The following is a 24949-nucleotide window of genomic DNA, read 5'->3' on the forward strand; positions in this document are numbered from 1 at the left end:
CGTCATGGAACAAAGAGGACACGAGCCCTGGAGGGAGCGTCGAGCGTGGGTCGCCGTCGTGGTTGTGTTGGATCTCTTGTGGACCGGAGCCTCAGCGCAGATACGATACACTGTACCCGAGGAGGTTGTAGAGGGAACTGTCGTTGGGAATATCGCCAAGGACCTGGGACTAGATAAGAGCACGCTGAAAGAGAGGGGGTATCGTATCGTGGCTGGCGCGACTGAGCCCCTCTTTCGGGTGAATCAAAACGACGGTATATTATACGTCAATAGGAAGATAGACAGAGAGGAGGTTTGCGAACGGAGCAGTACGTGTTCGATCAACCTGAAAACGGTTCTAGAGAACCCACTGGAGATCCACTATGTGGCGGTGGAGGTGCTCGACGTGAACGACCACTCTCCCAGTTTCCCAGAGAAAGAAAAGCAAATTGAAATCTCAGAGTCTGTGTTACCCGGGACGCGGTTTCAACTGCAAGCGGCGGCGGACGCTGACGTCGGTGTATTTTCCGTCCAGCAATACAAACTCAGTCACAATGATCATTTTCGATTGGAAGTTATAGACCGAGGCGAGGATGGAAAATTCCCTGTCTTACTTTTACAGAAGCCGCTCGACAGGGAGGTTATGAAAAGGCTCACGTTAAAACTGACCGCTATTGATGGAGGAAAGCCACCTAGGTCCGGGACCGTGGAACTCATTGTTGATGTTTTGGATGCAAACGACAATTTACCAATATTCACAAAAGATGCGTACTCTGTAACGTTGAGTGAAAATGCTCCGATTGGCACAACAGTTATAAAAGTGAATGCCACTGATTTGGATGAAGGTTCGAACGGTGAGGTAATTTACGCTTTCGGTAGCAATGTGAATAGTAAGTTGCGTAAACTTTTCGACATAGATGCCAATTCTGGGGAAATCATCGTAAAAGGACCCATAGACTTCGAAGTGAAAGATAACTATGAGATTGATATACAGGCTTCTGATAAGGGGATTGTGCCATTGAAAACAGATAAAAGCGTAAAAATAAAAATAGTTGACGTGAACGACAATGCCCCAGAAATTGAAGTCACGTCCTTTTCAAACTCAATTGCAGAAGACTCCAGACCTGGAACCACAGTGGCATTGATCAGTGTTAGCGATTTAGATTATGGTCTCAACGGCAAAGTGTTGTGTTTTCTAAGTGAGGATGTGCCTTTTACATTGATGCCATCTTTACAGGATAACATGTACGCTGTAGTCACTAAATCTCCTATCGACAGGGAAAAGCAGGACCACTATGTTCTAACAATATATGCCAAGGACGCAGGTCAGCCAGCCCTGTCATCTGAAAAGACTATAACTGTTGTTGTATCAGATGTGAATGATAACAGACCAGAGTTTTCACTGAGTCCCTATACTTTCTATGTGACTGAGAATAACTCACCAGGAGCCTCTGTGTTTTCAGTGAGGGCCTCTGATCGTGACGAGGGTGATAATGCTCTGATATCATATCATATCCTGAGAGATGGAGGTGAAGATAACAAACTAGCCTCCTTTCTTAACATTAACTCTGAAAACGGAGAAATATTGGCGCTGAAAAGTTTTGACTTTGAGACTTTGAAAAAGTTCCAATTCCAAGTTGTTGCCACAGACTCTGGAACTCCACCACTAAGCAGCAACGTCACAGTGAACGTGTTCATTCTGGATCAGAACGACAACGCTCCAGTCATCTTGTATCCAGTCAACACTAACGGTTCTGCTGAAGGTGTGGAGGAGATTCCCCGCAATGTGAACGCAGGCCATTTGGTGGCTAAAGTGAGAGCCTATGACGCTGATATAGGATATAACGGCTGGTTATTATTCTCACTGCAGGAAGTTAGTGACCACAGTCTCTTTGGTTTGGACCGCTATACAGGACAGATAAGAACACTTCGCTCCTTCACAGAGACAGACGAGGCTGAGCAGAAACTGGTCATACTGGTCAAAGACAATGGCAACGTTTCACTGTCAGCAACAGCTACTGTGATGGTCAACGCTGTGGAGCCCAAAGAGGCTTTTGCAGCTTCTGATGTTAAAAGTGCAGCAAAAGACGAGGAGGAGAACAATGTGACATTTTATCTGATGATAACTTTGGGCTCAGTTTCAACACTTTTTCTCATCAGTATCATTGTGTTGATTGTAATGCAGTGCTCCAAAACCACAGACTCTTCCTCCAAGTATTTACAAGACGTGAATTACGACGGGACACTGTGCCACAGCATCCAGTACAGATCTGGAGACAAACGCTACATGTTAGTTGGACCCAGAATGAGTATAGGTTCTACTATAGTCCCAGGCAGCAATGGAAATACTCTAGTGGTCCCTGACAGGAGGCGAGCATCTGGAGAGGTAAGAGGCCTTTAACATCAGTCCTCATTTCCTTCTTTCATTGTTTTTATTTATAACCTGTAACCTCCTTGATCTCACCCACTGTAACAAGGCAGAGCTTCTGTCAGTAACATGTTAGTATAATGTCTGAGCAACAGTTTGATTGGCTTCTTTCAGTCGACAGTGTCCACACTGTGGCAATGCCATGCAGTTTGTTGCTGTCCGTGGTGCTGAAACGTTTTTATCCACCAGGACCCTCATTGGCAGCGTTTTTGTGTTAAAAATTAATGCAGTTCATCTACAATAGTGTTTTTTTCCTTTTTTCCATTTGTATGGCAACTGTATATGGTATATTAAAATGGGAGGAGGGTTGGCATTGTACCTGATAATAATATGCATACATTTTAGTATAATTTGTAGCGTATGTCTAAAGAGGTCAACTTTGTTTTGCTTAATTGTATCTCACCAATCTCGTACCCTATTACAACCCCTCATGAAACATTGTGAGGCTTAGGGGAGAGTGGGGTAAGATGAGCCAGTGTTTAAGTTGACCCACGGAAAAGTGGTTAGCAAAAATAATTGTAATGAGTTGTGCTCATATTGTTTCCATTTGTCTAGTATCACACCAGTCCTGTCTAGCCTATATATTCCCAAACGCCCTTAAGGCGTTTGAGGTGTATGAAAAATACCATAAAATAGATAAGAGCAACCCGTGTAAGCATATTATGACTGGTGAGTAATCTTTCTTTGGAATATTTTGATTACATGTGAGAGAGCTCCTTCCCATAGATCAGTCACATGACGCCTCTAGTTTGAAGTGTCTGCTGCGCTGTCCATGGTGCTGAAACCTGTTGTTTCAACGCACTTAAATTGATGCAGTAGATTTAGAATATGGATGATCCTATCTTTAATTTACATAATGCAAATTGTGGAACATAAATTGTACAACATTTTGGAGCATGTTCTACAGTTTTCAACAATGTGTTTTCCTACTATATCTTCTATGTACAGAAGATTTAGTTGGCGGTTGAATTCCTTTGTATCTGCAGGCATTTGTCTTTGGAATAGGCTCTTGGAATATACTGCAATCTCATTCTGTATCACATGGTGTCAGTGTAATCTTAATATAAAGATCCTGGCAGAGCTGTTTGTCATTGGCTACACGTGGGTCCACCTCTTTATGGTTTAGCTACTTCTGCATTGGCAAAATTATTTGCGAGCGCGCGCTGACGTCTGTATCATAGCCTACCTGTCTTACATTACTGCATTTTTGGAAAGGCAAGGGAACATCTAGTTATTTTATTATGATGGATCATGTGTACTTCATAATTATGTTGTAGTTCCTGTGGATTTCTACCGTTTTCGTTGTCTGGCTCGTCATGGAACAAAGAGTGTGCGAGGCGCGGAGAGAACGACGGCAGTGGGTCGTGTTCATGGTTGCTTTGTTGCTTTTGTGGAATGGAGCTCTGGCTCAGATACGATATTCCATCTCCGAGGAAGTAAAAGAAGGCACCGTCGTTGGGAATGTTGCTAAGGACTTGGGACTCGATCTGAGTGGCTTAAAGGGGAGAGGATTTCGAATCGTGTCTGGCTCCTCCGAATCTCCTTTCCATGTGAATCAGAATGACGGAGTCTTGTACGTCAGTAAAAAGGTGGATCGAGAGGAGGTTTGCGAACGGAGCAGTACGTGTTTGATCAACCTGAAAATGGTTCTAGAGAACCCACTGGAGATCCACTATGTCACAGTGGAGGTGCTGGATGTGAACGACCACTCTCCCAGTTTTCCCGAAAAAGAGAAACTGTTAGAAGTCTCCGAGTCGGCCATACCAGGGACCCGTTTTCAACTGAAAGCAGCCAGGGACTCCGACGGTGGTGTCTTTACAGTTCAACGGTATCAGCTGAGTCAAAATGATCATTTCCGTTTGGAAGTGAAAGATAAAGGGGAAGATGGAAAAATCCCTACTTTAGTTTTACAAAAGTCACTAGACAGAGAGGCGATTAGGAGGCATATGTTAGTGCTCACTGCAATTGACGGAGGGAAACCCACGAGGTCAGGTAACATGAATATTGTTGTCGATGTGTTAGATATAAATGATAATGCACCTGTTTTCTCAAAGGATGTTTACTCAGTGCAGCTGAATGAAAACGCCAAGGTTGGCACAAAAGTGATCCAAGTAAATGCAACTGATTTGGATGACGGTCCAAACGGAGAGGTGGTTTTCTCCTTTGGGAGCAGTGTGCATGATAGATTATTCAAACTGTTTGATATCAATCCAGTAACCGGTGAAATAGTTGTAAAGGGTCAAATAGATTATGAGGACAAAGACAAATATGAAATTGAAATCCAAGCCTCTGACAAAGGCTTAGCGCCACTCGCTACAGAAAAAAGCGTAAATATAAAGATAGTCGATTTAAATGACAATGCACCAGAGATCGAGGTGACGTCATTTTCCAGCGCCATTCCAGAGGATTCCAGACCTGGAACCACAGTGGCTCATATCAGTGTCAACGACCTGGACTCTGGTCTCAATGGAAAAGTAATTTGTTCTATTAGTGAGGAAGTTCATTTCACTTTGACACCATCTTTACAAGACAACGTGTATTCTTTAGTAACCAAGTCAACACTGGATAGAGAGAAACAATCTGTGTATGACCTAACAATATATGCCAAGGATGCAGGACAGCCAACCCTGTCATCTGAAAAGACAATAACTGTTGTTGTATCAGATGTGAATGATAACAGACCAGAGTTTTCACTGAGTCCCTATACTTTCTATGTGACTGAGAATAACTCACCAGGAGCCTCTGTGTTTTCAGTGAGGGCCTCTGATCGTGACGAGGGTGATAATGCTCTGATATCATATCATATCCTGAGAGATGGAGGTGAAGATAACAAACTAGCCTCCTTTCTTAACATTAACTCTGAAAATGGAGACATATTGGCGCTAAAAGGTTTTGACTTTGAGACGTTGAAAAAGTTCCAATTCCAAGTTGTTGCCACAGACTCTGGGACTCCACCACTAAGCAGCAACGTCACAGTGAACGTGTTCATTCTGGATCAGAACGACAACGCTCCAGTCATCTTGTATCCAGTCAACACTAACGGTTCTGCTGAAGGTGTGGAGGAAATTCCCCGCAATGTGAACGCAGGCCATTTGGTGGCTAAAGTGAGAGCCTATGACGCTGATATAGGATATAACGGCTGGTTATTATTCTCACTGCAGGAAGTTAGTGACCACAGTCTCTTTGGTTTGGACCGCTATACAGGACAGATAAGAACACTTCGCTCCTTCACAGAGACAGACGAGGCTGAGCAGAAACTGGTCATACTGGTCAAAGACAATGGCAACGTTTCACTGTCAGCAACAGCTACTGTGATGGTCAACGCTGTGGAGCCCAAAGAGGCTTTTGCAGCTTCTGATGTTAAAAGTGCAGCAAAAGACGAGGAGGAGAACAATGTGACATTTTATCTGATGATAACTTTGGGCTCAGTTTCAACACTTTTTCTCATCAGTATCATCGTGTTGATTGTAATGCAGTGCTCCAAAACCACAGACTGTTCCTCCAAGTATTTACAAGACGTGAATTACGACGGAACACTTTGCCACAGCATCCAGTACAGATCTGGAGACAAACGCTACATGTTAGTTGGACCCAGAATGAGTATAGGTTCTACTATAGTCCCGGGCAGCAATGGAAATACTCTAGTGGTCCCTGACAGGAGGCGGGCGTCTGGAGAGGTAAGAGGCCTTTAACATCAGTCCTCATTTCCTTCTTTCATTGTTTTTATTTATAACCTGTAACCTCCTTGATCTCACCCACTGTAACAAGCAGAGCTTCTGTCAGTAACATGTTAGTATAATGTCTGAGCAACAGTTTGATTGGCTTCTTTCAGTAAACAGTGTCCACACTGTGGCAATGCCATGCAGTTTGTTGCTGTCCGTGGTGCTGAAACGTTTTTATCCACCAGGACCCTCATTGCCAGCGTTTTTGTGTTAAAAATGTATGCAGTTAATCTACAATAGCGTTTTTTCCTTTTTTCCATTTGTATGGCAGCTGTATATGGTATATTAAAATGGGAGGAGGAATGGCATTGTACCTGATAATAATATGCATACATTTTAGTATAATTTGTAGCGTATGTCTAAAGAGGTCAACTTTGTTTTGCTTAATTGTATCTCACCAATCTCGTACCCTATTACAACCCCTCATGAAACATTGTGAGGCTTAGGGGAGAGTGGGGTAAGATGAGCCAGTGTTTAAGTTGACCCACGGAAAAGTGGTTAGCTAAAATTATTGTAAAGTGTTGTGTTAGTGCAAATTCATCAAGATTTTAAAATATATAGCATATATGTTGATTAACTACCAAGGTATAACAATATGTGAACTAAATACTAAAAAGTTGGTTCTGAATGACTCTATATGGCAATTTGAGTAAGTTGAGCCAGTGGTTCAACCTAGGATACAGAGAGGCTAAGATGGTCTTAAAATATGATTAAAGAAGAAACATGCTGGTCATTTTAAACAGCTGGCTGACAGATCCCATGGTCTTACACTTAAGGAATGCAGTTAAATTGCACTTTAACATATTGTTTCAAAGTAAACCTAATGAAACATTTAAAATGTGTCAAGACTGTTTTGAAAAGAAAGGAGAATGGGCTGCTCAGTTGTATTTGATAAATGAATAGATAATTTTTTATTGTGTCCAAATCTTTACTTGAAAAAGTCAGTTGGTCAGTTTTCACATGTGTTGCTGAACTTACATGTTGGCTAGGATCAACCTACTGTACCCCTAGCTTGGGGCAAGTTGAGCCAGAGGAGCACTTTTATTTAAGTCATACTTTCATATCTCTTTATTGCAGATGCATCCTTATCATTTCAATGTGTAAACATCATGAAATATCGATAGATGTACTTGTTTTACTTCTGTCCAATTGTTCTATGCAGAGGGGTTATTTGATAGAAGACCTGGCGCATCTTACCCCGCTCTCCCCTGTGTGCAATTCTATCAAATATGAGTAACCTGTGTTGTCATATGATGTCTGGTGGTGAGTAATTATGCATTGGAATGTTTTGATTACATGCGAGACAGCTTTGCGTATCAGTCATGAAGCCTCTAGTTTGAAGTCTGTGCTTCGCTGTCCATGGTGCTGAATCCTACTTTGTTTCAGCATATTCGGCTACTTAATTTGTAATGGGTTTAATACAAATATTTAGAATATGGATGCTCACATCTCATCATAGCTTTTCATATTCCAAATCATGGCCCATTCAATTGCATAACATTATGGATCATGATACAGCCTTCTAGCCATATTTATTTCTTCTTCTATTTTCTATGCTGACAACATTGAGTTGGTGGTTGAATTCCTTTGTATCTGCAGGCATTTGTCTTTGGAATAGGCTCTTGGAATATACTGCAATCTCGTTCTGCATCACATGGTGTCAGTGTAATCGTAATATAAAGATCCTGGCAGAGATGTTTGTCATTGGCTACACGTGGGTCCACCTCTTTATGGTTTAGCTACTTCTGCATTGGCAAAATCATTTGCGAGCGCGCGCTTACGTCTGTATCATAGCCTACCTGTCTTACATTACTGCATTTTTGGAAAGGCGAGGGAACATCTAGTTATTTTATTATGATGGATCATGTGCACTTCATAATTATGTTGTAGTTCCTGTGGATTTCTACCGTTTTCGTTGTCTGGCTCGTCATGGAACAAAGAGTGCGCGAGGCGCGGAGAGAACGACGGCAGTGGGTCGTGTTCACGGTTGCTTTGTTGCTTTTGTGGGATGGAGCTTTGGCTCAGATACGATATTCCATCTCCGAGGAAGTAAAAGAAGGAACTGTCGTTGGGAATGTAGCTAAGGACTTGGGACTCGATCTGAGTGGCTTAAAGGGGAGAGGATTTCGAATTGTGTCCGGCTCCACGGATTCTCCTTTCCATGTGAATCAGAATGATGGAGTCTTGTACGTCAGTAAAAAGGTGGATCGAGAGGAGGTTTGCGAAGGGAGCAGTATGTGTTTGATCAACCTGAAAACGGTTCTAGAGAACCCACTGGAGATCCACTATGTCACAGTGGAGGTGCTGGATATAAATGACCACTCTCCTAGTTTCCCCGAGAAAGAAAAACGATTGGAAATCTCTGAATCCACGTTGCCAGGGGCGAGATTTCAGTTCAAAGCGGCACAAGATTTTGATGGTGGTATATTTTCCGTCCAGCAATATAAGCTCAGTCAAAATGAACATTTCCGTTTAGAGGTGAAAGATAAGGGGGAAGATGGGAAAATTCCAATATTAGTTTTACAAAAGGCTTTAGACAGAGAGTCTAGCGGGAGACACACGTTAGTGCTTACTGCAGTTGATGGAGGCAAACCCCCACGATCAGGAAATATGAAAATTATTGTGGATGTGTTGGATGTAAACGATAACACACCTGTTTTCTCAAAAGATGTATATTCGGTGCTGCTAAATGAAAATTCAAACATAGGCACAAAAGTGATACAGGTAAATGCAACTGATTTGGATGACGGTCCAAACGGAGAGGTAGTTTTCTCCTTTGGGAGGAGTGTGAGTGATAGATTATTCAAACTGTTTGATATCAACCCAGTAACCGGTGAAATTGTTGTCAAGGGCCTTATTGATTATGAGATCAAAGACAAATATGAAATCGAAATACAAGCCTCTGACAAAGGCTTAGTGCCACTCACTACAGAAAAAAGCGTAAATATAAAGATAGTAGATTTAAATGACAATGCACCTGAAATTGAGGTGACATCATTTTCCAGCGCCATCCCTGAGGATTCCAGACCTGGAACCACAGTGGCTCATATTAGTGTCAACGACCTGGACTCTGGTCTCAATGGAAAAGTAATTTGTTCTATTAGTGAAGAAGGTCCTTTCACTTTGACACCATCTTTACAAGACAACATGTATTCTTTAGTAACCAAGTCAACACTGGATAGAGAAATACAGTCTCTGTATCTTCTAACAATAGTTGCTAAAGATGCAGGACAGCCAACCCTTTCATCTGAAAAGACTATAACTGTTGTTGTATCAGATGTGAATGATAACAGACCAGAGTTTTCACTGAGTCCCTATACTTTCTATGTGACTGAGAATAACGGACCAGGAGCCTCAGTGTTTTCAGTGAGGGCCTCTGATCGTGACGAGGGTGATAATGCTCTTATTTCATATCATATCCTGAGAGATCGAAGTGATGACAATAAACTAACTTCGTTTTTAAACATTAACTCTGAAAACGGAGACATATTGGCACTAAAAGGTTTTGACTTTGAGACTTTGAAAAAGTTCCAATTCCAAGTTGTTGCCATAGACTCTGGAACTCCACCACTAAGCAGCAACGTCACAGTGAACGTGTTCATTCTGGATCAGAACGACAACGCTCCAGTCATCTTGTATCCAGTCAACACTAACGGTTCTGCTGAAGGTGTGGAGGAGATTCCCCGCAATGTGAACGCAGGCCATTTGGTGGCTAAAGTGAGAGCCTATGACGCTGATATAGGATATAACGGCTGGTTATTATTCTCACTGCAGGAAGTTAGTGACCACAGTCTCTTTGGTTTGGACCGCTATACAGGACAGATAAGAACACTTCGCTCCTTCACAGAGACAGACGAGGCTGAGCAGAAACTGGTCATACTGGTCAAAGACAATGGCAACGTTTCACTGTCAGCAACAGCTACTGTGATGGTCAACGCTGTGGAGCCCAAAGAGGCTTTTGCAGCTTCTGATGTTAAAAGTGCAGCAAAAGATGAGGAGGAGAACAATGTGACATTTTATCTGATGATAACTTTGGGCTCAGTTTCAACACTTTTTCTCATCAGTATCATCGTGTTGATTGTAATGCAGTGCTCCAAAACCACAGACTGTTCCTCCAAGTATTTACAAGACGTGAATTACGACGGGACACTGTGCCACAGCATCCAGTACAGATCTGGAGACAAACGCTACATGTTAGTTGGACCCAGAATGAGTATAGGTTCTACTATAGTCCCGGGCAGCAATGGAAATACTCTAGTGGTCCCTGACAGGAGGCGAGCGTCTGGAGAGGTAAGAGGCCTTTGACATCAGTCCTCATTTCCTTCTTTTTATTTATAACCTGTAGCCTCCTTGATCTCACCCACTGTAACAAGGCAGAGCTTCTGTCAGTAACATGTTAGTATAATGTCTGAGCAACAGTTTGATTGGCTTCTTTCAGTAAACAGTGTCCACACTGTGGCAATGCCATGCAGTTTGTTGCTGTCCGTGGTGCTGAAACGTTTTTATCCACCAGGACCCTCATTGCCAGCGTTTTTGTGTTAAAAATTAATGCAGTTAATCTACAATAGCGTTTTTTTCCTTTTTTCCATTTGTATGGCAGCTGTATATGGTATATTAAAATGGGAGGAGGAATGGCATTGTACCTGATAATAATATGCATACATTTTAGTATAATTTGTAGCGTATGTCTAAAGAGGTCAACTTTGTTTTCCTTAATTGTATCTCACCAATCTCGTACCCTATTACAACCCCTCATGAAACATTGTGAGGCTTAGGGGAGAGTGGGGTAAGATGAGCCAGTGTTTAAGTTGACCCACGGAAAAGTGGTTAGCAAAAATAATTGTAATGAGTTGTGCTCATATTGTTTCCATTTGTCTAGTATCACACCAGTCATGTCTAGCCTCTATATTCCCAAACGCCCTTAAGGCATTTAACGTGTATGAAAAATACCATAAAATAGATAAGAGCAACTTGTGTAAGCATATTATGACTGGTGAGTAATCTTTCTTTGGAATATTTTGATTACATGTGAGAGAGCTCCGTCCCATAGATCAGTCACATGACGCCTCTAGTTTGAAGTGTCTGCTGCGCTGTCCATGGTGCTGACACCTGTTGTTTCAACGCACTTAAATTGATGCAGTAGATTTTGAATATGGATGATCCTATCTTTACTTTACATAACGCAAATTGTGCAACATAAATTGTACAACATTTTGGAGCATGTTCTACAGTTTTCAACAATGTGTTTTCCTACTATATTTTCTATGTACAGAAGATTTAGTTGGTGGTTGAATTCCTTTATATCTGCAGGCATTTCTCTTTGGAATAGGCTCTTGGAATATACTGCAATCTCGTTCTGTATCACATGGTGTCAGTGTAATCTTAATATAAAGATCCTGGCAGAGCTGTTTGTCATTGGCTACATGTGGGTCCACCCCTTTATGGTTTAGCTACTTCTGCATTGGCAAAAATCATTTGCGAGCGCGCGCTTACGTCTGTATCATAGCCTACCTGTCTTACATTACTGCATTTTTGGAAAGGCGAGGGAACGTCTGCTTATTTTATTATGATGGATCATGTGCACTTCATAATTATGTTGTAGTTCCTGTGGATTTCTACCGTTTTCGTTGTCTGGCTCGTCATGGAACAAAGAGTGCGCGAGGCGCGGAGAGAACGACGGCAGTGGATCGTGTTCATGGTTGCTTTGTTGCTTTTGTGGAATGGAGCTTTGGCTCAGATACGATATTCCATCTCCGAGGAAGTAAAAGAAGGAACCGTCGTTGGGAATGTAGCTAAGGACTTGGGACTCGATCTGAGTGGCTTAAAGGGGAGAGGATTTCGAATCGTGTCCGGCTCCTCCGAATCCCCTTTCCATGTGAATCAGAATGACGGAGTCTTGTACGTCAGTAAAAAGGTGGATCGAGAGGAGGTTTGCGAGAGAAGCAGTACGTGTTTGATCAACCTGAAAACGGTTCTAGAGAACCCACTGGAGATCCACTATGTCACAGTGGAGGTGCTGGATATAAACGACCACTCTCCTAGTTTCCCTGAGAAAGAAAAACGATTGGAAATATCTGAATCCACGTTGCCAGGGACGCGATTTCAACTGAAACCGGCACGAGATTTTGATGGTGGTATATTTTCCGTTCAGCAATATAAGCTCAGTCAAAATGAACATTTCCGTTTAGAGGTGAAAGATAAGGGGGAAGATGGGAAAATTCCAATATTAGTTTTACAAAAGGCTTTAGACAGAGAGTCTAGCGGGAGACACACGTTAGTGCTTACTGCAGTTGATGGGGGCAAACCCCCACGATCAGGAAATATGAAAATTATTGTGGATGTGTTGGATGTAAACGATAACGCACCTGTTTTCTCAAAAGATGTATATTCGGTGCTGCTAAATGAAAATTCAAACATAGGCACGAAAGTGATACAGGTAAATGCAACTGATTTGGATGACGGTTCAAATGGAGAGGTCGTCTTCTCATTTGGGAACAGCGTGAGTGATAGATTATTCAAACTGTTTGATATCAACCCAGTAACCGGTGAAATTGTTGTGAAGGGTCAAATAGATTATGAGGACAAAGACAAATATGAAATCGAAATCCAAGCCTCTGACAAAGGCACAGCACCCCTTGTTACCGAAAAAAGCGTGAACATAAAAATTGTTGATGTAAATGACAATGCACCTGAAATTGAGGTGACGTCATTTTCCAGCGCCATCCCTGAGGATTCCAGACCTGGAACCACAGTGGCTCATATTAGTGTCAATGACCTGGACTCTGGTCTCAATGGAAAAGTAATTTGTTCTATTAGTGAAGAAGTTCTTTTCACTTTGACACCATCTTTACAAAACAACATGTATTCTTTAGTAACTAAGTCAACACTAGATAGAGAGAAACAGTCCCTGTATGTTATAACAATATATGCCAAGGACGCAGGACAGCCAACCTTGTCATCTGAAAAGACTATTAGTGTTGTTGTATCAGATGTGAATGATAACAGACCAGAGTTTTCACTGAGTCCCTATACTTTCTATGTGACTGAGAATAACTCACCAGGAGCCTCAGTGTTTTCAGTGAGGGCCTCTGATCGTGACGAGGGTGATAATGCTCTGATATCATATCATATCCTGAGAGATGGAAGTGAAGATAACAAAGTAGCCTCCTTTCTTAATGTTAACTCTGAAAACGGAGACATATTGGCGCTGAAAAGTTTTGACTTTGAAACTTTGAAAAAGTTCCAATTCCAAGTTGTTGCCACAGACTCTGGAACTCCACCACTAAGCAGCAACGTCACAGTGAACGTGTTCATTCTGGATCAGAACGACAACGCTCCAGTCATCTTGTATCCAGTCAACACTAACGGTTCTGCTGAAGGTGTGGAGGAGATTCCCCGCAATGTGAACGCAGGCCATTTGGTGGCTAAAGTGAGAGCCTATGACGCTGATATAGGATATAACGGCTGGTTATTATTCTCACTGCAGGAAGTTAGTGACCACAGTCTCTTTGGTTTGGACCGCTATACAGGACAGATAAGAACACTTCGCTCCTTCACAGAGACGGACGAGGCTGAGCAGAAACTGGTCATACTGGTCAAAGACAATGGCAACGTTTCACTGTCAGCAACAGCTACTGTGATGGTCAACGCTGTGGAGCCCAAAGAGGCTTTTGCAGCCTCTGATGTTAAAAGTGCAGCAAAAGACGAGGAGGAGAACAATGTGACATTTTATCTGATGATAACTTTGGGCTCAGTTTCAACACTTTTTCTCATCAGTATCATCGTATTGATTGTAATGCAGTGCTCCAAGACCACAGACTGTTCCTCCAAGTATTTACAAGACGTGAATTACGACGGGACACTGTGCCACAGCATCCAGTACAGATCTGGAGACAAACGCTACATGTTAGTTGGACCCAGAATGAGTATAGGTTCTACTATAGTCCCGGGCAGCAATGGAAATACTCTAGTGGTCCCTGACAGGAGGCGGGCGTCTGGAGAGGTAAGATGATATTTTAAAGATGAGTTTCCTTAATTGTAAAACACCATTCAACTTACTTTTCCATATCCTAAATTGATTAGGCTATCAGTATTGCATGTTTCTGGGTAGGCTATGGCCTAGAATGTCAATCCCTTTTCTTCATACATTATACACCTTCTTGTTTGTTTGGATTGGATAAGTCCCTCTACAACAGTAGCTCTGGAGGTAGATCAATCGTCTGGTAATCCGGAGCTTCCCGGATCGATTCCCACTCCTCCCAGGCAGCGTGTCCAAGTGTCCTTGAGCAAGACACGTAACCCCTAATTGCTTCAGATGAGCAGGTTGGCACCTTGCATCTTTGCCTCGGTGTGTGAATGTATGGGTGAAATGTGAGGAACAAATTGTAAAGCGCTATATAAATTAGGGATGGGCTTGAGTAATCGATTGCTATGAGAAAAAAAAAAAAAAAAAAAATCGAATAATTTTTTTGATGAAATCTTTTTTTTCTTTCTTTTCTTTCATATCTTTTCACATGTATGTGTACGATTATAACTGTTTGTTGGTTGCCTTAAACATATATACGTGAATGAACAAAAATAAGTTTAACCCCCCCCCCCCAAAATAAATTAAAATATTACGTTTTTTTTCCCTTTTCAAGTCCAAGTTCCTTTTATTGCCACATGGCCAGGCCGGTGGAATTCAAGCACGGTGCAGGTGGTATCTGCGACAATACACCACAAAAACATAAAAAAAAACATGGAACAGTACAGTACAGAAAACACCACCTAGAACAAATACATGACAGAAACAGTACAGTACATAAAACTATAGATGACAGTTCAATGTAACCTAGACCAGAAGAAACATAACAGCAGGGGGTAAATTTAGGAGGAGTTGGAGTTAAGCAGTTGTATGGCCTTGGGTAAGAAACTGTTATTGAACCTAACCGTGCGACTACCTAGTGACCTGAACCTCCTACCAGAGGGGAGGTGTTGGAAGAGGTGATGAGCTGGGTGCAGGGGGTCACTAATGATTTTGTTTGCGCGTGTGATGGTGTGATGTTTGTGTATGGAGTCCAGGGTGGGGAGTTTGCAGTTGATGATTTTGGATGCCCTTTTAATGATCCTGTCTAGTCTGTGTAGTGTGTGTTTGGGTGTGTTGCCGTACCATACAGTGATGGATAGAGAAATAATGTTTTGTATTATGGCTGTGTAGAATTGTATCATTAAGTTCTTCCTAACCTTATATTTCTTAAGTTGTCTCAGATGAAATAGTCTTTGATTGGCTGTTTTGAGTAGATGAGTGGTGTGATGATCCCAGTTTAGTTTATTGCTGATGTATGTTCCTAAGTATTTTAATGTGTCTGTGGCTGAAATGGGTTGATTGTTGATGAGCATGGGTGTTTTAGTGGGTGTGGTTTTCCTAAAGTCAATGATGAGTTCAACAGTCTTGCTTTCATTGAGTATGAGGTTGTGTTCTCAGCACCACATTAGTGTCCGCTCCACCTCCAGCCGGTAGTCATCCTCCTTTCGAGTAATACACGATCAATCGAGTATATAGCATGCAATCAATCGATCTGGATTTTTCTTTAAAATGCCCATCCCTATTATAAATGCACCATTTACCATTTTCATCTCACAGAGCGATGTCCCTTGTATGAGTTATATACAGCCTCTGAAACCATATTGTCACTGTCCAAGGTGCTGAGGCATTATTGCTATCAGTACGCCAGTTGCCACTTGTTGGTGGCAGGGAATAGGAATGCAGGTTATTTATGCTGTTTTACTTGTTGCAATGTAAGCCAAGGGAACAGCTAATACACATTCTTCTTCTTCTTCTTCTTCTTCTTCTTCTTCTTCTTCTTCTTCTTCTTCTTCTTCTTCTTCTTCTTCTTCTTCTTCTTCTTCTTCTTCTTCTTCTTCTTCTTCTTCTTCTTCCACCATTATTAATAATAATAATACGACTTTAAATGGTAAATGGCTGCTTTTTTATATAGCAAATTTTTTACCCATTCACTCACACATTCACACACCGACGGCGGAGGCAACCATGCAAGGTGCCAACCTGCTCATCGGGAGCAATTAGGGGTTAGGTGTCTTGCTCAAGGACACATCGACACGCTGCCCGGGAGGAGCGGGAATCGAACCGGGAACCTCCGGATTGCCAGACGACTGCTCTACCTCCCGAGCCCTGTCGCCCATTTTAGAGTATTGTTTTTTTTCTATACTTATTACAATACAATTCAGCTTATCAGAACGCCGTCTTTGAAAATCTCCTGCAGTGTGATTTGGGCACGCATGGTGTCAGTGCATGGATACAACGACGACTCTTTTCGACCTGTTCGTCAGACGCTGCATGTGGCTCCACCCCTCCTCAGATCTTCTTTCAGTCTTTCGGCATCGGCAGCATCATTTGGCAGCTGGGCGAACATTTAAGAATCGTCCGCGTTCCCAAAACCTTGTGGGAGGATATCGAACATTTGCGTATTAATATGGCGGACGAAGTGCCCTTGTGTTTATAGCTCTTCCATTGGATTACGGTTATATTCGTCTTTAGTCATGGAACAAAGAGGACGCGAGACGTGGTCGGAGCGACCACGGTGCGTCGCCGTCATGGTTGCTTTGATTCTGTTGCGGAGCGGCGCGTCGGCTCAGATCAGATATTCCATCTCCGAGGAGGTTAAAGAAGGAACTGTCGTTGGGAACATAGCCAAGGATTTAGGACTGGACAGGAGCACGCTGAGAGACCGGAGCTATAGGATCGTATCCGGGTCCGCCGAGCCGCTTTTCTACGTGAACCACGACGATGGCGTATTGTACGTGAACCGACAGATCGACCGGGAGGAGGTGTGTGAACGGAGCGGTGCGTGTTTGATTAACCTGAAAACGGTGCTGGAAAACCCGCTGGAGATCCATTACGTCGCCGTGGAGGTGTTGGACGTAAATGACCATTCTCCCAGCTTCCCCGAGTCAGAGAAACGGTTGGAGATGTCCGAGTCCGCATTGCCGGGAGCGAGATTTCAGCTCCAGGCTGCGCGCGATCCAGACGGCGGTCAATTCTCCGTTCAGCAGTACAAGCTCAGTCAGAACGATCACTTTCGTCTCGAGGTTAAGGATAAGGGCGAAGATGGGAAAATACCGATTTTAGTTTTACAAAAGGCTTTAGACAGGGAGGCTAAGGGGAGCCACTCTTTGGTGCTGACTGCTTTAGATGGCGGAAGACCTCCGAAATCTGGCGATATGAAGATTCGAGTAGACGTGTTGGATGTTAATGACAACACGCCTGTTTTCACGAAAGGCGTGTACTCTGTATTGCTCCGTGAAAACGCTCCGATAGGAACTACAGTCATACAGGTGAATGCCACTGATGTGGATGATGGTCCAAACGGTGATGTAGTGTACTCATTTGGCAATAGTGTTAGTATGAGATTATTTAAACTTTTTGATATAAACTCATCAACAGGTGAAATAACTGTGAAGGACCTTATTGATTATGAGCACAAAGACAGGTATGAAATCGAAATCCAAGCCTCTGATAAAGGCCTTGCCCCATTAACTACAGAAAAAAGCGTCATAATTAAGATAGTTGATATGAATGATAATGCACCTGAGATTGAGGTGACGTCATTTTCCAGCGCCATCCCAGAAGATTCCAGACCTGGAACCACAGTGGCTCATATTAGTGTCAACGACCTGGACTCTGGTCTCAATGGAAAAGTAATTTGTTCTATTAGTGAGGTTGTTCCTTTCACTTTGACACCTTCTTTACAAGACAACATGTATTCTTTAGTAACTAAGTCAGCGCTGGATAGAGAGAAACAATCCATGTATGTTATAACAATATATGCCAAGGACGCAGGACAGCCGACCCTTTCATCTGAAAAGACTATAACTGTTGGTGTATCAGATGTGAATGATAACAGACCAGAGTTTTCACTGAGTCCCTATACTTTCTATGTGACTGAGAATAACTCACCAGGATCCTCTGTGTTTTCAGTGAGGGCCTCTGATCGTGACGAGGGTGATAATGCTCTGATATCATATCATATCCTGAGAGATGGAAGCAATGATAATAAACTATCCTCGTTTTTGAACATAAACTCAGAAAATGGAGATATATTGGCACTAAAAAGTTTTGACTTTGAGACTTTGAAAAAGTTCCAATTCCAAGTTGTTGCCACAGACTCTGGAACTCCACCACTAAGCAGCAACGTCACAGTGAACGTGTTCATTCTGGATCAGAACGACAACGCTCCAGTCATCTTGTATCCAGTCAACACTAACGGTTCTGCTGAAGGTGTGGAGGAGATTCCCCGCAATGTGAACGCAGGCCATTTGGTGGCTAAAGTGAGAGCCTATGACGCTGATATAGGATATAACGGCTGGTTATTATTCTCACTGCTGGAAGTTAGTGACCACAGTCTCTTTGGTTTGGACCGCTATACCGGACAGATAAGAACACTTCGCTCCTTCACAGAGACAGACGAGGCTGAGCAGAAACTGGTCATACTGGTCAAAGACAATGGCAACGTTTCACTGTCAGCAACAGCTACTGTGATGGTCAACGCTGTGGAGCCCAAAGAGGCTTTTGCAGCTTCTGATGTTAAAAGTGCAGCAAAAGACGAGGAGGAGAACAATGTGACATTTTATCTGATGATAACTTTGGGCTCAGTTTCAACACTTTTTCTCATCAGTATCATCGTGTTGATTGTAATGCAGTGCTCCAAGACCACAGACTGTTCCTCCAAGTATTTACAAGATGTGAATTACGACGGGACACTGTGCCACAGCATCCAGTACAGATCTGGAGACAAACGCTACATGTTAGTTGGACCCAGAATGAGTATAGGTTCTACTATAGTCCCGGGCAGCAATGGAAACACTCTAGTGGTCCCTGACAGGAGGCGGGCGTCTGGAGAGGTAAGAGGCCTTTAACATCAGTCCTCATTTCCTTCTTTTATTTGATTCTTTATTGCGGATAACTCCTTGTGCTCACACACTGTCATAAGGCAGAGCTCCTGTCAATACGATGTTAGTATACTGTCTGATCAACAGTTTGATTTGTTTCTTTCATTAGAAAGTTTTCATTCATATCAGAGAGGGCACCTTGGCAATGCAGAGTAATTCATAATACAGCTTGGTCACTGTCCGTGGTGCTGAAATGTTTTTTTTTTTTTTTACCAGAACCCTCCTTGGCAGCACTTTTGTGTTAAAATATGAACGCAGTTAATCTACAATAGTGTTTCTTCCTAATCTGGAGACAAACGGTACATGTTAGTTGGACCCCGGTTCTACTGCTATATGATGATGCACTCAACACTGGGATGAACATTGTTACTCAGCTGATAGAGTTGTACCCTTCCTGCTGAATTGTCATACAGAACTTGTAAGTCGCTTTGGATAAAAGCGTTCAGCTAAATGACTAAATGTTAAATAGGTTCTACTATAGTCCCGGGCAGCAATGGAAATACTCTAGTGGTCCCTGACAGGAGGCGGGCGTCTGGAGAGGTGAGAAATACCAGTGTAATGAACAATTTGGACATCATTTTCCTACAGTATATCGGATGCAATGATCAAGGATCTGTATGATGGTCGTCATAATATCAGGAGTCAGAGTCCGGAGTTCTGGTCGGGAAAAAAAAGATTCCTGTTCAGCAATCATCCTCTGACAGGCTTAGGAGCAGAAAACAATCCCCTGCCTCTTCCCCCTTTTCCTTCTACAAGGGATTAAGCCAATTGAACTTGAATCCCTTGGTGCTTTGCTGTTCATACTGTGTGAACTAAATCCATGTCTGACATCGTGCTCTCTGCTATTGTCTGGAGTCTCGTAATCTCTCACCTGCTCCTGCAGGGTTTGTATACAGAGAGAGGGCTGACCTGAATAGGTGTCTGTGTGATGAAGACGTCGGGTGTCTGTGTGATGAAGACGTCAGGTGTCTGTGAGGAAGACGTCAGGTGTCTGTGATGAAGACGTCAGGTGTCTGTGATGAAGACGTCAGGTGTCTGTGTGATGAAGAGGTCAGGTGTCTGTGATGAAGAGGTCAGGTGTCTGTGAGGAAGACGTCAGGTGTCTGTGAGGAAGACGTCAGATGTCTGTGATGAAGACGTCAGGTGTCTGTGATGAAGACGTCAGGTGTCTGTGATGAAGACGTCAGGTGTCTGTGATGAAGACGTCAGGTGTCTGTGATGAAGACGTCAGGTGTCTGTGAGGAAGACGTCAGATGTCTGTGATGAAGACGTCAGGTGTCTGTGATGAAGACGTCAGGTGTCTGTGAGGAAGACGTCAGATGTCTGTGATGAAGACGTCAGGTGTCTGTGATGAAGATGTCAGGTGTCTGTGAGGAAGACGTCAGGTGTCTGTGATGAAGACGTCAGGTGTCTGTGATGAAGACGTCAGGTGTCTGTGAGGAAGAGGTCAGGTGTCTGTGTGATGAAGAGGTCAGGTGTCTGTGTGATGAAGACGTCAGGTGTCTGTGTGATGAAGACGTCAGGTGTCTGTGATGAAGACGTCAGGTGTCTGTGTGATGAAGACGTCAGGTGTCTGTGATGAAGACGTCGGGTGTCTGTGAGGAAGAGGTCAGGTGTCTGTGATGAAGACGTCAGGTGTCTGTGATGAAGACGTCAGGTGTCTGTGATGAAGACGTCGGGTGTCTGTGATGAAGAGGTCAGGTGTCTGTGATGAAGAGGTCAGGTGTCTGTGATGAAGACGTCAGGTGTCTGTGATGAAGACGTCAGGTGTCTGTGATGAAGACGTCAGGTGTCTGTGATGAAGAGGTCAGGTGTCTGTGAGGAAGACGTCAGGTGTCTGTGAGGAAGACGTCAGGTGTCTGTGAGGAAGAGGTCAGGTGTCTGTGATGAAGAGGTCAGGTGTCTGTGATGAAGAGGTCAGGTGTCTGTGATGAAGACGTCAGGTGTCTGTGATGAAGAGGTCAGGTGTCTGTGATGAAGAGGTCAGGTGTCTGTGATGAAGACGTCAGGTGTCTGTGATGAAGACGTCAGGTGTCTGTGATGAAGACGTCAGGTGTCTGTGATGAAGACGTCAGGTGTCTGTGATGAAGACGTCAGGCTGGTTGTAACACTTGAGTCACATTGTCGCTTCAGATTGTGACGGTGAGGCTCTGGAGGTAGAGCAGTCGTCTGGTAATCTGGAGGTTCCCGGTTAGATTCCCGCTCCTCCCCGGGGCAGCGTGTCGAAGTGTCCTTGAGCAAGACACTTAACCCCCTAACTGCTCCCGATGAGCAGGTTGGCACCTTGCGTGGTTGCCTCCACCGTCGGTGTGTGAATGTGTGAGTGACAAATTGTAAAGCGCTTTGGATAAAAGCTGTTATATAAAATGCACCGCTTACAAATTAGATTGTGTAGGTTTTTTTTTGTATTATTATTTTTTCCGATTGGTAAACAAATTGAATGGACTAATTCTCCTCTGACGCACACTGATGATGTCATAATTGTACGCTGACACTCATACACACAAACACACACGCACCTTGCAGTACACTGACTCTCACTCCTACGCAGAGAGTTGAACGATGGTCCGCCGTCAAACATCTCGACCCAAAGAGAATGTAAACAAACCGATGCCACCTCTACTCTTATTATTTTACATTCACATATTCAATAGATAATAGTTTACACATTTCCCCCCCCCCATATCTTTAGTCTACTTTATGAATAAGAACCCAAAACGAGTGGAAAAAAGTTAAATAATTTCACCCCGCGGTGTCCGTGCAGCCACGTTTATTCACTGTGTCCGTGGAAACAACGATGAACTAAAGGTATGGATCTGAGAACTAAATCGCAGCGTATTAACATGTTCAGACTGATTTGGTCACAGAGGTCAGTTCTTGAAGTAGAAAAAGTCTTTAATTAGAAGTCTTTATTTGTAGCACACATCATGCAGCGAACACACATGCGCGAGATGATGCAACACACATAGGGACACACACACACATGCAATTTATTTAGTTCTGTTACAGCAATAACAGGGTCGGAGCCGTGTTGCAGGCCTTGTGACGTACAGGCAGCTCTCTGTTTGATTCTCATTACAAACACGGCTGCATGCTCAAAAGGAACATATCAGACAGAGGAGTCGTATTCAATTCAATTCCATTCGGTGTTATTGTCATTGTATAGCGAGGCACATATACAACGAAATCGTCTGTGTTCAATCAGAGACGGTACAGGGCAATCAAATAAAAAGACACACATAATAAATCATCATCATCACAGTCATCATCATAAGACACTGAAAAATACACAGTGTATAAAAGGTAACCAGGTAGTCAGGTAAAGTGACGGTGCATAATAGTGCATGTGTTGGGTGAAGAGGATAGAGTGCAGAGTGCAGAGTTCATCATCAGGCCTACAGTCCTGGGGAAAAGCATATTCCTCCTGCGTTGTCTTTGTAAAGTGCTGTTCTACGGCTTCTTAACATCACATTTTGTGACTCTTCCTGATTGCGAACAGGGCTGCGTCGATAACGATTGATATGACACATAAGCTTTTCCTGATACAGTGAATATTGTTGTTTGCTCTATAGATGCATAGGACCGAGCACCACAGGGCATCTCATACAGTATCGAAGCCCAGATAAAGTCATCACCCCTCCCACCGATTTGCTCTCTCAGGTGTATGTTTTTTGGAATCTTTTACATAATTCCCTTTTATAATTCTACAACTCAATAGCCAGTAGCCATTGAAACTGAAACTGAGAATGGTAAATGGCTGCTTTTTTATATAGCGCTTTTATCCAAAGTGCTTTAGAATTTTGTTCCTCACATTTTACCCGCTCACTCACACGTTCACACACCGACGGCGGAGGCGACCACGCAAGGTGCCGACCTGCTCATCGGGAGCAGTTAGGGGTTAAGTGTCTTGCTCAAGGACACATCGACACGCTGCCCGGGAGGAGCGTGAATCGAACCGGGAACCTCCGGATTGCCAGACGACTGCTGTACCTCCTGAGCCACTGTCGCCCCTAATCTCATTTATGAGATCGCATACTCATATCATATACATAACAAAACGTACCTGAACAGTTGAAAAGAAGACCTTCCCTGCAGGCTATTCCTTTAGTTCTACCCCCCACTGTGACCTCCATTCACGACACGGGCCAACTTTATACCCCAGAATCATTTGGATTGTAACATTCCCATTTCTGAATGTTTCCCAATGGCTGAACATATGGCATGACTTTCCAAACTGGCTATGAGACGTTCCACAAAGGTGATACACTCTGTACACCGTTAAACACTGTGAAAAGGGAGTGTAGTTCATCCCTTGCGTTGGCGTATCCTTTGAGCGAGGAGTATTTTTAGAAAGGAACACATGCCCTCCTGAGAGGTGTAGCGATGTGTCCCACACTATCTGTGTCTTCTTACTCTGTCTTCTTACTCTCTTTCTTCTTTCTCTCTGTCTTCTTTCTCGGTCTTCCTCCTCGCTGTGTCTTATTTCTCTGTGTCTTCTTTCTCTGTCTTCTTCCGCTCTGTGTCTTCTTACTCTGTTTCTTCTTTCTCTCTGTCTTCCTCCTCTCTGTGTCTTCTTACTCTGTTTCTTCTTTCTCTCTGTCTTCCTCCTCTCTGTGTCTTCTTACTCTGTTTCTTCGTTCTCTCTGTCTTCTTCCTCTCTGTGTCTTCTTACTCTGTTTCTTCTTTCTCTCTGTCTTCTTCCTCTCTGTGTCTTCTTACTCTCTTTCTTCTTTATCTGTGTCTTCTTCCTCTGTTTCTTCCTCCAGCCAGTGCAGAGTCACAGTCCTCATGTAGAGTCACAGCCTTCAGAGGGCAGACAGACAGTAACAGTCAGACGACGCACAGTAACCGTGGCGATACAGACGACCACTTTGCGACGTGGAGGATTCCCTCTTTGTTGCCCCAAACACTAGCTTAACCCTTTCACACCCACACTACCTAAGGGTTAACCCTTTCACTGTGACAATACAGAATGTTAACCCCCTTCACTGCCACACGACAAAGGGTTAACCCTTTCACACCCACACTACCTAAGGGTTAACCCTTTCACTGTGACAATACAGAATGTTAACCCCCTTCACTGCCACACGACAAAGGGTTAACCCTTTCACAACCACACTACCTAAGGGTTAACCCTTTCACTGTGACAATACAGAATGTTAACCCCCTTCACTGCCACACGACAAAAAAGGGTTAACCCCTTTCACAACCACACTACCTAAGGGTTAACCTTTCACTGTGACAATACAGAATGTTAACCCCCTTCACTGCCACTCTTCTTCTTCTTCTTCTTCTCTTCTTCTTCTTCTTCTTCTTCTTCTTCTTCTTCTTCTTCTTCTTCTTCTTCTTCTTCTTCTTCTTCTTCTTCTCTTCTTCTTCTTCTTCTTCTTCTTCTTCTTCTTCTTCTTCTTCTTCTTCTTCTTCTTCTTCTTCTAACCCTTTCACAACCCTACGACATAAGGTTAACCCCTTTCACTAACACACTACAGACTGTTAACCATCTGTCCGTGTGGTAGTGAAAGGTTATTAACCTTCTGTCGTGTGGCAGTGAAAGGGTTCAATCTCACACCTTGATGAGAGCCAAGGGGCTACGCCGTGAACCACCCCCCCCCTCTCTACTCTTAAGCTCAGTGTTCTCCTAGCTGGCCAGGATGAGAGCGCTCCTCTTAAGCCCAGGCTCATGGAACCTATACATGTACTTTATATAATGTGTGTCACTATTAAAACATATTGATCATGAAGATCCGTCTACGACCATAACTGATGAGTCCGGATCCACCACAGTTATAGGCATACCTCTGTACCTGTGAGGAAAAGACGGGTCAAACAGATAACCGTGCGTTTGTTTGTTTGACGGTGTGTGTGCATGTTT

At 43.3% G+C, this 24949-nt stretch overlaps 5 protein-coding genes across 5 annotated transcripts in view; all 5 read left to right on the plus strand.

The window, feature by feature from the left end:
- Positions 1 to 4: 4 nt before the first annotated feature.
- LOC311242333 (protocadherin alpha-8-like) lies at positions 5 to 2380 on the plus strand (the record flags this gene model as incomplete). Its single annotated transcript, XM_084331281.1, has 1 exon — positions 5 to 2380. The coding sequence occupies one exon, from the start codon at positions 5 to 7 to the stop codon at positions 2378 to 2380; it is 2376 nt and encodes a 791-aa protein (XP_084187407.1).
- A 1670-nt stretch (positions 2381 to 4050) lies between these two features.
- LOC311242449 (protocadherin alpha-C2-like) overlaps positions 4051 to 24949 on the plus strand; it is a gene marked incomplete at both ends in the record, with an annotated part of 81914 nt that continues 61015 nt past the window's right edge. The window contains 2 exons of the mRNA XM_084331412.1: positions 4051 to 4213; positions 5297 to 5429. Of these exons, the coding sequence (XP_084187538.1) occupies positions 4051 to 4213; positions 5297 to 5429 (296 nt within the window). The remainder of the gene's footprint in view (positions 4214 to 5296; positions 5430 to 24949) is intronic.
- On the plus strand, positions 8059 to 10434 carry LOC311242371 (protocadherin alpha-3-like; the record flags this gene model as incomplete). Its single annotated transcript, XM_084331328.1, has 1 exon — positions 8059 to 10434. The coding sequence occupies one exon, from the start codon at positions 8059 to 8061 to the stop codon at positions 10432 to 10434; it is 2376 nt and encodes a 791-aa protein (XP_084187454.1).
- LOC311242336 (protocadherin alpha-8-like) lies at positions 11825 to 14140 on the plus strand (the record flags this gene model as incomplete). Its single annotated transcript, XM_084331284.1, has 1 exon — positions 11825 to 14140. The coding sequence occupies one exon, from the start codon at positions 11825 to 11827 to the stop codon at positions 14138 to 14140; it is 2316 nt and encodes a 771-aa protein (XP_084187410.1).
- Positions 16669 to 19044, plus strand: LOC311242334 (protocadherin alpha-3-like; the record flags this gene model as incomplete). Its single annotated transcript, XM_084331282.1, has 1 exon — positions 16669 to 19044. One exon carries the CDS (start codon positions 16669 to 16671, stop codon positions 19042 to 19044), a length of 2376 nt encoding a protein of 791 aa, XP_084187408.1.

Source organism: Notolepis coatsorum (assembly GCF_963971535.1).
Source record: "Notolepis coatsorum genome assembly, chromosome: 16".
NCBI classification, from domain to species: Eukaryota; Metazoa; Chordata; class Actinopteri; order Aulopiformes; family Paralepididae; genus Notolepis; species Notolepis coatsorum.